The sequence below is a fragment of the Hyperoodon ampullatus genome, assembly GCF_949752795.1.
Source record: "Hyperoodon ampullatus genome assembly, chromosome: 6".
Lineage (NCBI taxonomy): Eukaryota > Metazoa > Chordata > Mammalia > Artiodactyla > Ziphiidae > Hyperoodon > Hyperoodon ampullatus.
In genome coordinates this window covers 10,355,710-10,369,414 of record NC_136919.1, presented here as the reverse complement: position 1 = coordinate 10,369,414, position 13,705 = coordinate 10,355,710, and the positions used below count along the sequence as shown (strand labels likewise).

Here is a 13,705-nt window from a genome sequence, read left to right as displayed (position 1 = left end):
AACCACTGCGCCACCAGTGAAGCCCCACATGAGTAATTTAAATGGAACAGTGGCAGTGCCTGTGCCTGTGCAGAATTCCCAGCTCTGTGTGTGAGAGGTGCTAGGGCAGGACTGAGGTACATGGAGGGTCTGCTGCAGAGTTGTTGAATGACCCACTGTCCCCAGTAAGCCTCCCAGTTTGTCATTCTCCTCATTACCTGGGCAGGTCTCTCCATTTCTAACAGGGCTTGAGAAAGAAAATGACTTTAGGAGCCTGAAAAATTTGCTTTTGTTTCATAGGGAACCTGTGTTTTTCCAGACACGGATTATCACTTTTAAAGCACTGATCATCCGTCCATCTCTCTGTTTTTATCTGTGACTTTGCCTCTGTCTTTCTTTCTCTGTTTTTAAACTTTTTATTTTAGAAAATTTCAAGTATGTACAAAAATGGAAGAGTACAGTGATGTGCCTGTTACCCAGATTTAACAGTTACTCATACGTGGCCCATATTGTTTCGTTTACCTCCTCCCCCAATTAATTTAAATCAGACTCTAAGCAGCATATCATTTTATTTTATTTATTTACTTTTATTGAGGTATAGTTGATATATAATATTATATAAGTTTCAGGGGTACAACACAGTGATTAACAATTTTGAAAGATTTTAATTTTAATTTTCCAGCCATGACTTTACTGTTATATAGATTTGGCGTCTCTGCAAAGTAGGCAAATGTTACATTTGTTTGGGTTGATTTGTAAGTTACTCGTTTTAGAGGAAGCAAACCAATAAGGAAGGACTCACAACTAGTCAGATGAGGTGGACAAGTGATAATCCTGCAGGAGGAGCAAACTCTGGCTTGTTCTCGGAGGTGTTTCGACTCCTTTTTTTGGATGGCAGCCTTGGACGCTCTGAAGAAGCTCTCTGGTCCACGCCCTACATTCCCCTCCCAGTATGAAGGGCTGCCCTGCTGTGGAGGGTGACGCCTTACTGAAGGGTGCTCTGCCTGGTGGTGGCAGGTGGTTCAGTGGCAGAAGTTGAAAAGAAGCAGGTTTTGGCTCGACACAAAGTTTCAAGCAGCAAGGCAACAGAAAGAGCTTCTTGTCGGGGGTCAGCTTGTCTTGTGGCAGGATCAACATTCCTCAAGAGATGTGGTAGAAGGCTTCCTAAGTGTGGCGGTGAGATGGGTCTGATGACTTCTGCTGACTCCCTCCCAGCCCGGGCGTCGGGCGTGATCCAGCCTTGACTCTCCTCGTGGTGCTTAGCACAGAACTCAGTGTGTGTTAGAAGGTCAGAAAGGATTTGTTTGATTCTGGGGACTTTACCGAATGGTCCTTGCCCAGAGCACTTTTGCAGCCTTGCTTGTCAGGTAACTAGAAAGCCCACTCCTTAAGGGAGGTGTCAGTCAGTTGAAAATTATCTTTTATTTATGACCACTTGAAACATTTGAGTCCTGACGTGGTAGCCTATTGATTTGTATAGTAAATATGATAATAGTTCATAAAATATGACCATATGTGAACAAAGAAATTAATGTATCTTCAACTCATTCTTCAGAGATGCAAAAAAGAAACTGAGGCTTGCTCTTTGTTCTGCGGATTCTGTTGCTTTCCCAGTGCTAACCCATTCAACAAGGAATGGTTTACCAGACCATACAGACCCAGAAGGTAAGATGCCGCCTGATAGTTTATTTTTTCCTATATTTATACCTTGAACCGTATGAAATTGCCAGTATTCAACTGTATTTAAACTATACAGCAGGGCTTCCCTGGTGGTGCAGTGGTTAGGAATCCGCCTGCCAATGCAGGGGACATAGGTTCAAACCCTGGTCCGGGAAGATCCCCCATGCTGCAGAGCAACTAAGCCCATGTGCCACAACTACTGAGCCTGCGCTCTGGAGCCCACGAGCCACAACTACTGAGTCCATGAGCCACAACTACTGAAGCCCATGCACCTAGAGCCTGTGCTCTGCAACAAGAGAAGCCACCACAATGAGAAGCCCTAGCACCACAATGAAGAGTAGCTCCCACTCACCACAGCTAGAGAGAGCCCGCACGTAGCAACGAAGACCCAACATAGCCAAAATTAAATAAATAAAACAATAAATTTATTTTAAAAATAAAAATAAAAAAATAAACTCTACAGCAGTTCTGTACAGTTCAACGTAATACATTTATTTATATTAGCTATCAGTTAAGGGCACTTTGATTACTGATGGCTCATTAAAATGTACTCTGATTGATACTGCTTAGTTCTACTGATACAAGCATAATTGACATCCCAAAGGCTGAGGGATGACCTTCAGCTTATGAAAAGCCTGTGGAAATTCTCAACAATAACAGAATTTTTATTTTTTTACTTAGACAATGAAATTGTCTGCTTCCTAAAAGTTCAAATAGCTGAAGCAATTAATTTACAAGATAAAAACTTAATGGCTCAACTTCAAGAAACAATGCGTTGTGTGTGCCGCTTTGATAACAGGACTTGTAGGAAACTACTGGCTTCTATCGCCGAGGACTATAGGTAATTATACCCCACATGTTTCACTTATACACCTCTTTTCAGCTGCAAGTATTTTCTTCTCGGTCCTTGTTTCAGAAATGAACCTAGGCTTACCACAAAGTGCTTGGTTATGTTTACCTGCATGTAGATTTCCAAGGAATACATTTGGATATTTAGTCTGGAAATGTAGTTATAAATGAGCAGCTCTTCCTAACACAGAGTGCCGTTTACTTCAGCTTTGCCCCACCTTTAGCGGAGGGGGCGCCAGGATAACTAGGATATCATTTCCCTTTTTTAGAGGGATAGAAAAGACTGCATCCTTGGACCAGGGAAGCAGGTGTAGGTCTTGGAATCACTACCCTTTGTCTGTTGCCAGTCCCTTGCTGACATTAAAACGTAGTTGAGAAGCTTAGGAAGTAAAGAGGCTTAGGGAATGGGTGCTCTAATGATTGCTGCGTTTAGACTATAAGCAAATAATTAGTGGTATGTTTAATGATCTAGCAGTATATTAACCTGTATTTTGTTGTTATTTTAGTCATTGTAGCAATCAACTTCCTGTTAATTATGAGGTTCTACCAGCATGGAGACTGCTCCAAAATAGCAGACCAACGATGCAAAGGGACTTAGTAATGTTTAGGGAATTAAGGGGCTAAGTGTTCAGCCCAGTAGATGATGTTCTTGACACACATGCAGAATAGTTCTGTTTCTTTCTTTTTTTTTTAAGTTGTAGTTGACTTACAATGTTACATTAGTTTCAGGTGTACAACATAGTGATTCGCTTTGTTTTACAGATTATATTCCATTTAAAGTTGTTATAAAACATTGGTTCTATTCCCTGTGCTGTACATTACATCCTTGCATCTGGTTCTGTTTCTTGATCTGGAGCATAATTAGTCCTCAGGATGGTTGTCTGCAGCCTGACATGCTAATTTGTAAAACCAAAGTCTTCGAAGTAGTTTTTTCATTTAAGGAAAAATCAGGACTCTTAGTCTCCGAAGAAAGTGTGCACCATGTATGTCTGATGTCCTGCAGAGCGTATTTCCTTTTAGGAAAAGGGCCCCCTATATTGCTTACCTCACTCGTTGTCGACAAGGACTGCAGACCACGCAGGCTCACCTGGAAAGGCTACTGCAAAGGGTTTTGCGGGACAAAGAGGTGGCCAATCGATACTTCACCACTGTCTGTGTGAGGTTGCTGCTTGAGAGCAAAGAAAAGAAGATCAGGGAATTCATTCAAGGTAACTAGAGACCTTTAGGTTAAGCTGTATGTTATTGGGAAGATTTGGGAATTTTTCTTTTGCTGCTTTTTTTGAGTAACTACCTATCTAAGAGCAGTTCCTTAAATTAGCAATTATTTCTTAGTTATTAAACCTTGATGTCAAACCAATAAATTCCATGTTTATCCTGGATTGAATATCTATAGTTTATTAAAAAGTTGGGAGAATTACAAAGTTTGGGATCCACACAATTTTTCTCTTTTAAAAAATTTTTTTTTTAAAAACAAAGCTTATCTTTTTGTAACCTCTTGTTCTTAAACTTCTACATATTTCTTACCGTTCTCCTGTTTTTAATGATTTGGCTACATTTTCTCCCAAAATAAACCATGCCCAGATACTTTTGGCTTTAAGAGCATGAGTATCTGCATAGCTAGTGGGTTAAAATGAATTCTAGGGCTTCCCTGGTGGCGCAGTGGTTGAGAGTCCGCCTGCCGATGCAGGAGACGCGGGTTCGTGCCCTGGTCCGGGAAGATCCCACATGCCGCAGAGCGGCTGGGCCCGTGAGCCATGGCCTCTGGGCCTGCGCGTCCGGAGCCTGTGCTCCGCAACGGGAGAGGCCACAACAGTGAGAGACCCGCGTACCGCAAAAAAAAAAAAAGCTAATAATTTCCTATTTGAAATTATTCAAATACCGTCTTTTAAACATTATTATTTTGCATTGGAGACTTTCAGAAACTCACGGCAGCTGATGATAAAACTGCTCAGGTGGAAGATTTTCTGCAGTTCCTTTATGGCGCCATGGCCCAGGATGTCATATGGCAGAATGCGAGTGAGGAGCAGCTTCAGGACGCCCAGCTCGCCATCGAGCGAAGTGTGATGAATCGGATCTTCAAACTTGCCTTCTACCCTAATCAGGACGGGGACATACTCCGTGACCAGTGAGTGCTTCTAAGTGTAACAGCCTGTGTGGGACTAAGTAGGAATATGCCAGCCAACCCCATTATTTTAGACAAGCTCTACGTGAGACTTAGTATCTGAGTAGTAAAGGAAAAAATACATGTTACCTTTTTTCACCTATCAGAGTTATCAGAAAGAATGACAATGCTCTGTTTTCAGGGGTGTGGGGAATCAGGCTGGAGGGTGTATAGATTGGTACGACCTTGGTGGAAGGCACTGCTGTTTACTCTGTCTCAGCTGTTCTTCCCTTCTTTCTTCTACCTACTCTTACCCTTCAGATCTTGACTCAGACATCACTTCCTCGGGGAAACGTTTCCTGGCCTTTCTGACTAGGTTAAATGCCCTGTCAGCGCTCCCCCAGGCCTAGATACCTTTCTTTAGCACTTGCCACAGTTGCGGTTTTACATTTGTTGGAGGCATGGTTTCTCGAGCTGGCACTACTGACATTTTGGGCCAGATAATTCTTTGAAGTGGGAGGCTGTCCTGTGCATTGTAGGACATTTATCAGCATCCCTGGCCTCTACATGCTACAGGCCAGTAGTACCCTGCCAGGTGTGAGGACCAAGAGTGTCTCCAGACATTGCCAGATGTCCCTTGGGGGCAGAATCACGCCTGTTCCTGACCACTGGTTTGTGTGATCGTTTGATGAATGCCTGTATCCCCCACTGGATTGTTCCCTCTGTGAGAGCAGGAGCATAATGCTTTTATTCATCACTCCATCAGGGCATCAAGCACAGAGTGTGACTTCTGTTATAATATATGCTTATTATTTGTTTGGAATGAAAAGTTATATATTTGAAAATCAAAATATCTGGAATTGTATGGTATATGAATTATATCTCAATAAAGCCTATTTTTAAAAGTAAGCCTAAAAAAATTAATCTTGAAAAAAAAATCTGGAATGATCACAGTGGCTATTTTGGGGTAATGAGGCTATGGATGACTTAGCTTTTTTTTTTCCTCTTCTGCATTTTCTTGACCACTGCTTTATGATGCTGTTTCTGCCCCAAGCATGTTGAGATGGCCACCGTGCCCCCCAGCAGTGACATTGGCTCTCTCTGTGGGTGACTCTCAAGGGCCCATGTAATAGGGTGGGGCATTGGTTGTTTCCGTAAGATTTTTTTTTTCATGGAAATTTTACAACATTGTATGTATATTTGAGAAAGTTCACTTTCCTGTGGGTGGGTTAGGCTTATTCCAACCTGCCTCTCTCGCTTGTTCATAGTCTCAGAGGCTTTTTACCCCTCCCCAAGTTTCTGTGTGGAATTTGCCAAATGGGCCCTGTTTTCTTTCCAGAGCACCAGTTTTTGGCTTCCACAGTGGGATGAGGAATGGGGACATTCAAACTGTACTTACTGCAAAGAGCACCTTTGAAGCAGGTTCTTCCTGCCCTCTCTTCCGTGGTGTTTCTGTGGGTTTGTAGAGTGGAGAGTTAATCCTGTGTTCTGGAAAGAACCCTCGAAGTCAGGAAAGCTGGGTTTAGCCTCTGCTCCTAACCACTGTGTGGCCTTAGGCAAATCCTTCTCCTTTTTTTTTTTTTTTTTTTTTTTTGACTATTACAGAAGTTTATTTAACAAAAAAGTTCAGTAAGAAAATGTACACGACCCAATTTTCATCGTAGTAAAATGTGGAGGGCTTCCCTGGTGGCGCAGTGTTTGAGAGTCCGCCTGCCGATGCAGGGGACACGGGCTCGTGCCCCGGTCCGGGAAGATCCCACATGCCGCGGAGCGGCTGGGCCCGTGAGCCATGGCCGCTGAGCCTGTGCGTCCGGAGCCTGTGCTCCGCGGCGGGAGAGGCCACAGCAGTGAGAGGCCCGCGTACCGCAAAAAAAAAAAAAAAAAAAAAAATGTGGAGAGGGGACATGTGGAAGCAGCTGATTTCTCTGGTGAAGACAGCCATTGTTCATACTCGTTCCAAAGCTTCTAACGTGATGATACTATTTCCTCCTATTACCACCATTCCAATATTGTTCTGTTGCCCACTAGTTGCCATCTCCACACATTCATCTATCACAAGATTCATAAAGGGATCAGATCCCCTCAATATTCCTTGGACATGTCTGCCACCATTTAATTTCAATGGTAACTTCTTGTCCATAAATTCCTTCAGCTCGGGAGGGTGAGCTTTGCTCCTGATGTCTACTCGAGGAGCTCAGAGACGCCTCCAGACGGACCTCGAGCCGTCCCTCTCGCTCCAGCAGTAGGCCCGGCGCTTTGCGTCTGACCCCTTCTCCTTTTTAAGAGATTGTCATCTCTGAAATGAGAGGTGGAGTGGCCTCAGAGTCCCTTGTCTAAGCGTCTCTGATCTTTGGTTTCGGACCCCTGACCCCTCTGCTTCCAATGAGTTGTCCAGTTAGCTTCTAGGCTAAGGCCTCCTCTGCTTTCTCCCTTGGAATGCTGTCCTAGTCCGGGAAAGGAGGGCTTCTCTTCTCCCTGCGTCCCCTTGGCTCACTCAGCATTTCTAAGCAGATCCTAAATGTGAGATTTTTTTTTTGTCAAGACAGAGTACTTATAGCTAAGAGATAGTCTCAACTGTATTTGTAATCTGTATCTAGAAGTAAGTTTAAAACGTTTTAAATGTTTTGAAAAAAATCAGTGATGACTATCGGTGTACCTTGTTTTCTGAAATATATATTTACTTATGTATTTTTCGGGGTTTTCAGAGTTCTTCATGAACATATTCAGAGATTGTCTAAAGTAGTGACTGCAAATCACAGAGCTCTTCAGATACCAGAGGTAATAATACAGGTTTATATAGTGTGGGTGGTATTATTTAATTAAAAATGGCTTGGTATACCATGTGCATGTTACCAGTTTTTCAAGGAAGCAAAATGTAATAAGTTGTACAACACCCCTTGCACTAGATGCAATTTGGTCTAACTGTAAAGTTCTCGAAGGTCCTTCCACGGATTAAAATTCCCTGGCATGGGAAGGGACCTTAGTAGTGGAGAGGAGGGAGGGCCAGCATGGAGGAGCCCCTGCCCTGACGCCAGCCCCTGCAGGCGGGTCTTCCTGTCCGTAGCTGTGCTCCTCCTGGGGCAGCAGTGCTGTGCACTGATGCTTTTATAGTCACGTTTCTGCAGGAAAGTCCCATATGGAGAAGGGATCCAGTGGTGCTTCAAAGAGTGTGAAAACTGCTGCCCAGGAGAGGGAATTGAATCTGAATGTGACCTCAAAATTACCTTTTAGTTATTGATATTAGCATTTTTATCTGTCATACAGCTCTTACAAAATCTGAAAATAAGAACGTTTTAGGTATACGAGTTTTCTGGTTGTTTTATTAAAATCCGAACATTAAGGGGACTTCCCTGGCAGTCCAGTGGTTAAGACTCTGTGCTCCCAATGCAGGGGGCACGGGTTCATCCCTCGTCAGGGAACTAAAATCCTGCATGCCGCATGGCGTGGCCAAAAAATAATAATAATAAAATCCAAACATAAATTGGCATAAAGTTTTTAATTGTCTTCGATTTCTAGAACTACTGCAACAAAGGTACACATTCATTTTTAAAGTATCTTAAAAGTAGCTTGTTTGTGCTTTTGGAATCAGCTACAATACAGAGATAAGTTCCATTCTAGCTCTTTAAGAAAGATAATTGTTTGAAATTTTATGAGTTCTAGGTTCTGTGTTATCATATGCCTCTATTAATGTATATCTGGGTGGTATTTTTGTGGGGGGCCACGCCCAGGGCTTGTGGGATGTTAGTTCACCAACCAGGGATCCAACCCAGACCCGTGGCAGTGAGAGCACAGAGTCCTAACCAATGGATTGCCAGGGAATTCCCCTGGGTGGTTTTATTTTAAAATGCAAAGCAAATAATTTAAAAGTTTAAAGGTTAAGCTTCAGGGCTTCCCTGGTGGCGCAGTGGTTGAGAGTCCGCCTGCCGATGCAGGGGATGTGGGTTCGTGCCCCAGTTTGGGAAGATCCCACATGCCGCGGAGCGGCTAGGCCCGTGAGCCATGGCCGCTGAGCCTGCGCGTCCGGAGCCTGTGCTCCTCAATGGGAGAGGCCACAACAGTGAGAGGCCCGCATACTACCAAAAAAAAAAAAAAAAAAAAAAAAGTTAAGCTTCAATCCTAAGCGGGAGGATGGGGAGGAATCGCGATTTGCTTTTACTGGAAAAAGGGAAAGGCAACAACCTTACCCTTCAGCCTCCTGATGTGGAGGTTGCTCTGGTTGCTGCACGTAGTTGGCGTTTGATCCAAGATCTGTCTGACTGTCTCTGTGTTGTTTCACTTAGGTTTATCTTCGGGAGGCACCGTGGCCATCTGCACAGTCAGAAATCAGGACAATAAGTGCTTACAAGACACCCCGGGACAAAGTGCAGTGCATCCTGAGAATGTGCTCCACGATCATGAACCTCCTGAGCCTGGCCAACGAGGACTCCGTCCCAGGAGCTGATGACTTCGTCCCTGTTTTGGTTTTTGTGTTGATAAAGGTGGGTTCCTCACTACCATTAGTGAGAATAGTTTATTTGGTATCCTGAGTCAGGTGGTGCAGATGTCACCAGATGTTAGAGACTTTGGCTCTTTTACAAGTTTCAAGCTCTGTGTCACCCAAAAAGGAAGTATCTAATGTCAAGTTTTGTTCTGTCCAGAAGTTAGGATTTTCCAAAGAAAGGAGGGGAGGACTAGATTGCTAGAACATTTTCAGCTTTTTTTTTTTTTTTTTTTCGGTACGTGGGCCTCTCAGTGTTGTGGCCTCTCCTGTTGCAGAGCACAGGCTCCGGACGCACAGGCTCAGCGGCCATGGCTCACGGGCCCAGCCGCTCCACGGCATGTGGGATCTTCCCGGACTGGGGCACGAACCCGTGTCCCCTGCATCGGCAGGCGGACTCTCAACCACTGCGCCACCAGGGAAGCCCCATTTTCAGCTTTTAAAGCAGTGCCTGAAGGTCTTGGTTGGAACTCAGTAGATAATTACTGAATGAATGAATGAATGAATAAATGAGGGCAAGTTCTTTTTATCATGTTTGTTTTTTTTAAGTAAATTTATTTATTTGTTTTTGGCTGCGTTGGGTTTTCGTTGCTGCACGTGGGCTTTCTCTAGTTGCGGCGAGCGGGAGCTACTCTTCGTTGCAGTGCGCGGGCTTCTCATTGCAGTGGCTTCTCTTGTTGCGGAGCACGGGCTATAGGCGTGCAGGCTTAGTTGCTCCAAGGCATGTGGGATCTTCCCGGACCAGGGCTCGAGCCCGGGTCCCCTGCATTGGCAAGCAGATTCTTTTTTTTTTTTTTTTTTTAGTGTTTTAGGAATAAATAGACATTTTATTTTTTTATTTTATTTTATTTTTTTAAATTTTTTTTTTTTATTAGTTTCTGCTTTATAACAAAGTGAATCAGTCATACATATACATCTGTTCCCACATCCCCTCCCTCATGCATCTCCCTCCCTCCCACCCTCCCCATCCCACCCCTCCAGGCGGTGGCAAGCAGATTCTTAACCACGGCGCCACCAGGGAAGTCCTTATCATGTTTTTACCATCTTCTTTCTCACTGAATTCTTCATAGTACTTATCACATAAACTACTACATTTACCAATCATCTTTCTCCTGTTTTAGCCTCATATTTTGTAATTGTACCATATTATTTTTCTCTTCTTTTTTTTTTTTTTTTGTGGTACATGGGCCTCTCACTGTTGTGGCCTCTCCCACTGCGGAGCACAGGCTCCAGACGCGCAGGCTCAGCAGCCACGGCTCACGGGCCCAGCCGCTCCGCGGCACGTGGGATCTTCCCAGACCGGGGCACGAACCCACGTCCCCTGCATCGGCAGGCGGACTCTTAACCACTGCGCCACCAGGGAAGCCCGTACCATATTATTTTTAAAAGTACTGACATTTCTTTTCCTTTTTTGACTTCAAAGTTTCATCATTTAAACGGTTTATTTTGAACATTTTGGTCGGGGGGTGGGGAACCATACGGTTTGGGTGCACACAACCACCAAATAACTGCATCACCCGTGTGTTCCAGTCAGCTCAGCCCTCTGTTGATGTCTAAAGTATATCTGGCATATAGCTTACTAATTCTTAACGTTTGCAGTATTTCTGCAACCTGAACTCTGAGCTCAGAGTCAGAACCTGTAGGATCAGCGTGTGATCAGCCTTCATAACTTTTCCTGTTGCCCATTGCTCCTCTCTCTTCCACAGGTGATGTGTTTAGTCTCTACGCAGAGCCAGTTTAAGCTCCTTTGAAGGAGCAGGACTTAGCCTGTCCTCCTAACTCAATACACCTGTGTCCTTTCTCGCCACATGAAGGTGAAAAAGCAGGAAATGTTCTGTGTTACCTCTTGCAGCAGAGGACATACTCTCTTTTTTAGTTTTTTTTTTTTCCGCAGCTGATTCTATCTGGACTTAACTAACCAGATATAACTCAATTTGCCTACAGCATTTCTTTCCTTATCTAGCATTCTGAAATCCTGGGATGTTGAGTAAATCCACTGGGATTAGTTCAGCCTCTTTAAGGACCAGGGAGGTCAAGTGCTTTGTTAGGATAGAAAGCTCTAGATAGTTCAGCTAGGATTAGAACCTGAGTAGCCTTTCCAGTACTGTTGCTACTCATAGTAGCATAGTAGGGTTTACAAATTAGTTCCAGAAAGGATTTGGGGGATTATTTTCAAAAAGACTGGTATCTCTCTCTCTTTTTCTTTTTTTTTTGGCTGCGCCCGTGCAGCATGTGGGATGTGGGATCTTAGTTCCCTAACCAGGGATCGAACACGTGCCCCGTGCAGTGGAAACATGGAAAAAAGACTGGTATCTCTCTCCACAGAAAAACATTTGAAGATGTTACCATAAATGGTATTTGCAGAGCTATACAGCTGAGTAATTGACTCTTTTATTTTTCACTTCTCTAGGCAAATCCACCCTGTTTGCTGTCCACTGTTCAGTACATCAGTAGCTTTTATGCCAAATGTCTGTCTGGAGAGGAGTCTTATTGGTGGATGCAGTTCACAGCAGCAGTCGAATTCATTAAGACTATCGATGACCGAAAGTAACCAAGACCAAGGCCCACCAAGGCAGCAGACCGTTAGGGGGGCACATGGATCTCTTAGAAAATGTACCAGCTGCTTTGAAGGCTGAAGATTGTTTTTGTATAATATTGTACAGTGTTGAGACCTTTTAAAACAGATCTTTACTAAACAGATTAATGAGCTAACAAGCAGGTTCTCTTTTCTTTGGGCTCTTTTCCTTTCTGAGTTGCATATTTCATTAATTTCTTGTCCCCAAGTAGAGACTAGTACTGCAAAAAGGGACCACATTTTCCAGGTATTTTGAAATACTGAAAAACAAAACAGAATCTCCTAGAAAATTCCTAGATTGCCGTTTATGGATACCCATTGTTTCTTTTCATTAAAAGAAAAAAAGAGAGAGAGAGAATAGTACACCTCTTTTAAGGTGCTGTCTAATCTTATATGCATCTAATGGAAGGAAAATACCAGTTGCACTGAGGATTATAATAGTGGTGACATTAGTGGCATTATCTATAAATATACTCACCTAAATTGAAAAGTTAAGAAGGAAATGTAAATATAATATATATTTATATTTGATGTAATATGGACATCTTCAGATTCTAATAAACAAGGAATATTGCTGATAGTAGGTTGTCATGTACCCTCTTGTGAAATGGTTTCCTTGACAAAATTTAAGCTGAGCTTAAAAGCAGAAGGCGAACAAATACACTGAAGTATTTATTAAAGTGTAATACAGTTTATTGAACTTTCTAGGTGTGGAATTTGATGCACAGGCTGCCTTTGATGAAGGGTATAGAAATCACTGAGTACATCACTTAAACATTTCTCATCATGGATGTCTTTGAGCCCGCAGTAGGAGATAAGACTCTTTAATTGCCATACATTACATACAAAGGAACAGTAGATATCTAATACGTTCTTGTGGTACTTCTCATCTGAAATGCTAAATATAGTGTAGAAACCCCAAACAGAACTCCTTACAAACCTTTAACTGTAATATATTTTTGATGATGATTCACATTGAATGCACATACCAGGAATTCAGTGAATGTCATTTTATTAAAAACTAATTTGTATTGTCCGCTCTAGTGATACAAGTTTTACTAGTGATAAACTATTTTAATCAACCATACTATTCTTATGGGAAAAAAATCTATTTTGACAGGTTTCTGTGCCTTTGTTTCCCTCTTCTGAACAAAAGTATGTGTTTCTGTATTTTGGTTTGATTGTATGTTGATAAGTAATCAGGAATGGGTTTTGGTGTCTGAGAAACTGGCCAAGGAAGCCCACCAAAGCTTCAAGCACAAGTCTTATACATAGGTCATTACTGACTGGTTACACTTTTTATGTTTCCTAAACATGTTTAGCTTCTTTTATAAAACTTGGTCCCCTACTTTGAGTCTCTTGTTGCTGGCAGCATTTCCAGGCATTTTTAAGGGAACTGTGACCAACAGCCTTGAGCAGATGAGTACAGAGGCTGTCTCCTCCCTCTCTCCAGGAACTGTGTGCTCCATTGTTCCTAGAGAAGCTGGGTTTTCTTTATGCCTCGACCTCTTGTTCCTTTATTCTAAAATGCCGAGATAACAAGTTGCATAGGAGTGTGGGATGTGGTTTCTGCCTTTTAGGGGGAGATCAAAATTAAAGTAGTACTAAAAGAATGTCCTGTGAATGTTGGATCAAGAAATCTGTGTACAGAGTCATGTGCTTCATGGGCTGTAACTGTCAAGCTTGTCTAGGTCTTAGAAGTCAAATCCCATCATAAATACTTTACAAGACAAACTGTCTATCACGATTTCTAAGGCCTAGGGGGAGTTTAGCATTTGATTCAATAAATGTTAAGTCAATAGAAGACTTGGAATAGTTGAAATTCATTGTTTTGGGATTTAACTCATAGGTCAAGGAGAGATTTCTCTCCCCCATGATGATTACTAAATCTAGTCCATGTTGTCACTGTGGAAATAAATATAAAGATGTGGACATTGCACAGGCCTCTTTCCTGTGGCGGAGAAGGTGGTGAGTTTGGGGTGGTGGGTTTGTATCTTGTGGAGGCAGGAGATTGGGCTGTGCAGTGGGCTTGAGATTGGGCTTG

At 42.9% G+C, this 13,705-nt stretch overlaps 2 protein-coding genes across 5 annotated transcripts in view; one reads left to right on the top strand and one right to left on the bottom strand.

The window, feature by feature from the left end:
- GAPVD1 (GTPase activating protein and VPS9 domains 1) overlaps positions 1-11,751 on the top strand; it is a gene marked incomplete at its 5' end in the record, with an annotated part of 46,535 nt that extends 34,784 nt beyond the window's left edge. For all 4 annotated transcript variants that reach the window (XM_079706568.1, XM_079706567.1, XM_079706565.1 and 1 more), the window contains 7 exons: positions 1,535-1,644; positions 2,341-2,500; positions 3,529-3,716; positions 4,420-4,633; positions 7,315-7,387; positions 8,890-9,087; positions 11,497-11,751. In XM_079706568.1, the coding sequence (XP_079562694.1) occupies positions 1,535-1,644; positions 2,341-2,500; positions 3,529-3,716; positions 4,420-4,633; positions 7,315-7,387; positions 8,890-9,087; positions 11,497-11,637 (1,084 nt within the window). In that variant the 3' untranslated portion in view covers positions 11,638-11,751. The remainder of the gene's footprint in view (positions 1-1,534; positions 1,645-2,340; positions 2,501-3,528; positions 3,717-4,419; positions 4,634-7,314; positions 7,388-8,889; positions 9,088-11,496) is intronic.
- LOC307054933 (small nuclear ribonucleoprotein G-like) lies at positions 6,248-6,776 on the bottom strand. The gene has a single exon (XM_079706809.1). It carries the CDS (start codon positions 6,747-6,749, stop codon positions 6,555-6,557), a length of 195 nt encoding a protein of 64 aa, XP_079562935.1. The 5' UTR covers positions 6,750-6,776; the 3' UTR covers positions 6,248-6,554.
- Positions 11,752-13,705: the final 1,954 nt, after the last annotated feature.

Excerpts from the sequence above, each read along its gene's own strand:
- LOC307054933 (XM_079706809.1), bottom strand. The coding sequence starts at position 6,749 with ATGGACAAGAAGTTACCATTGAAATTAAATGGTGGCAGACATGTCCAA.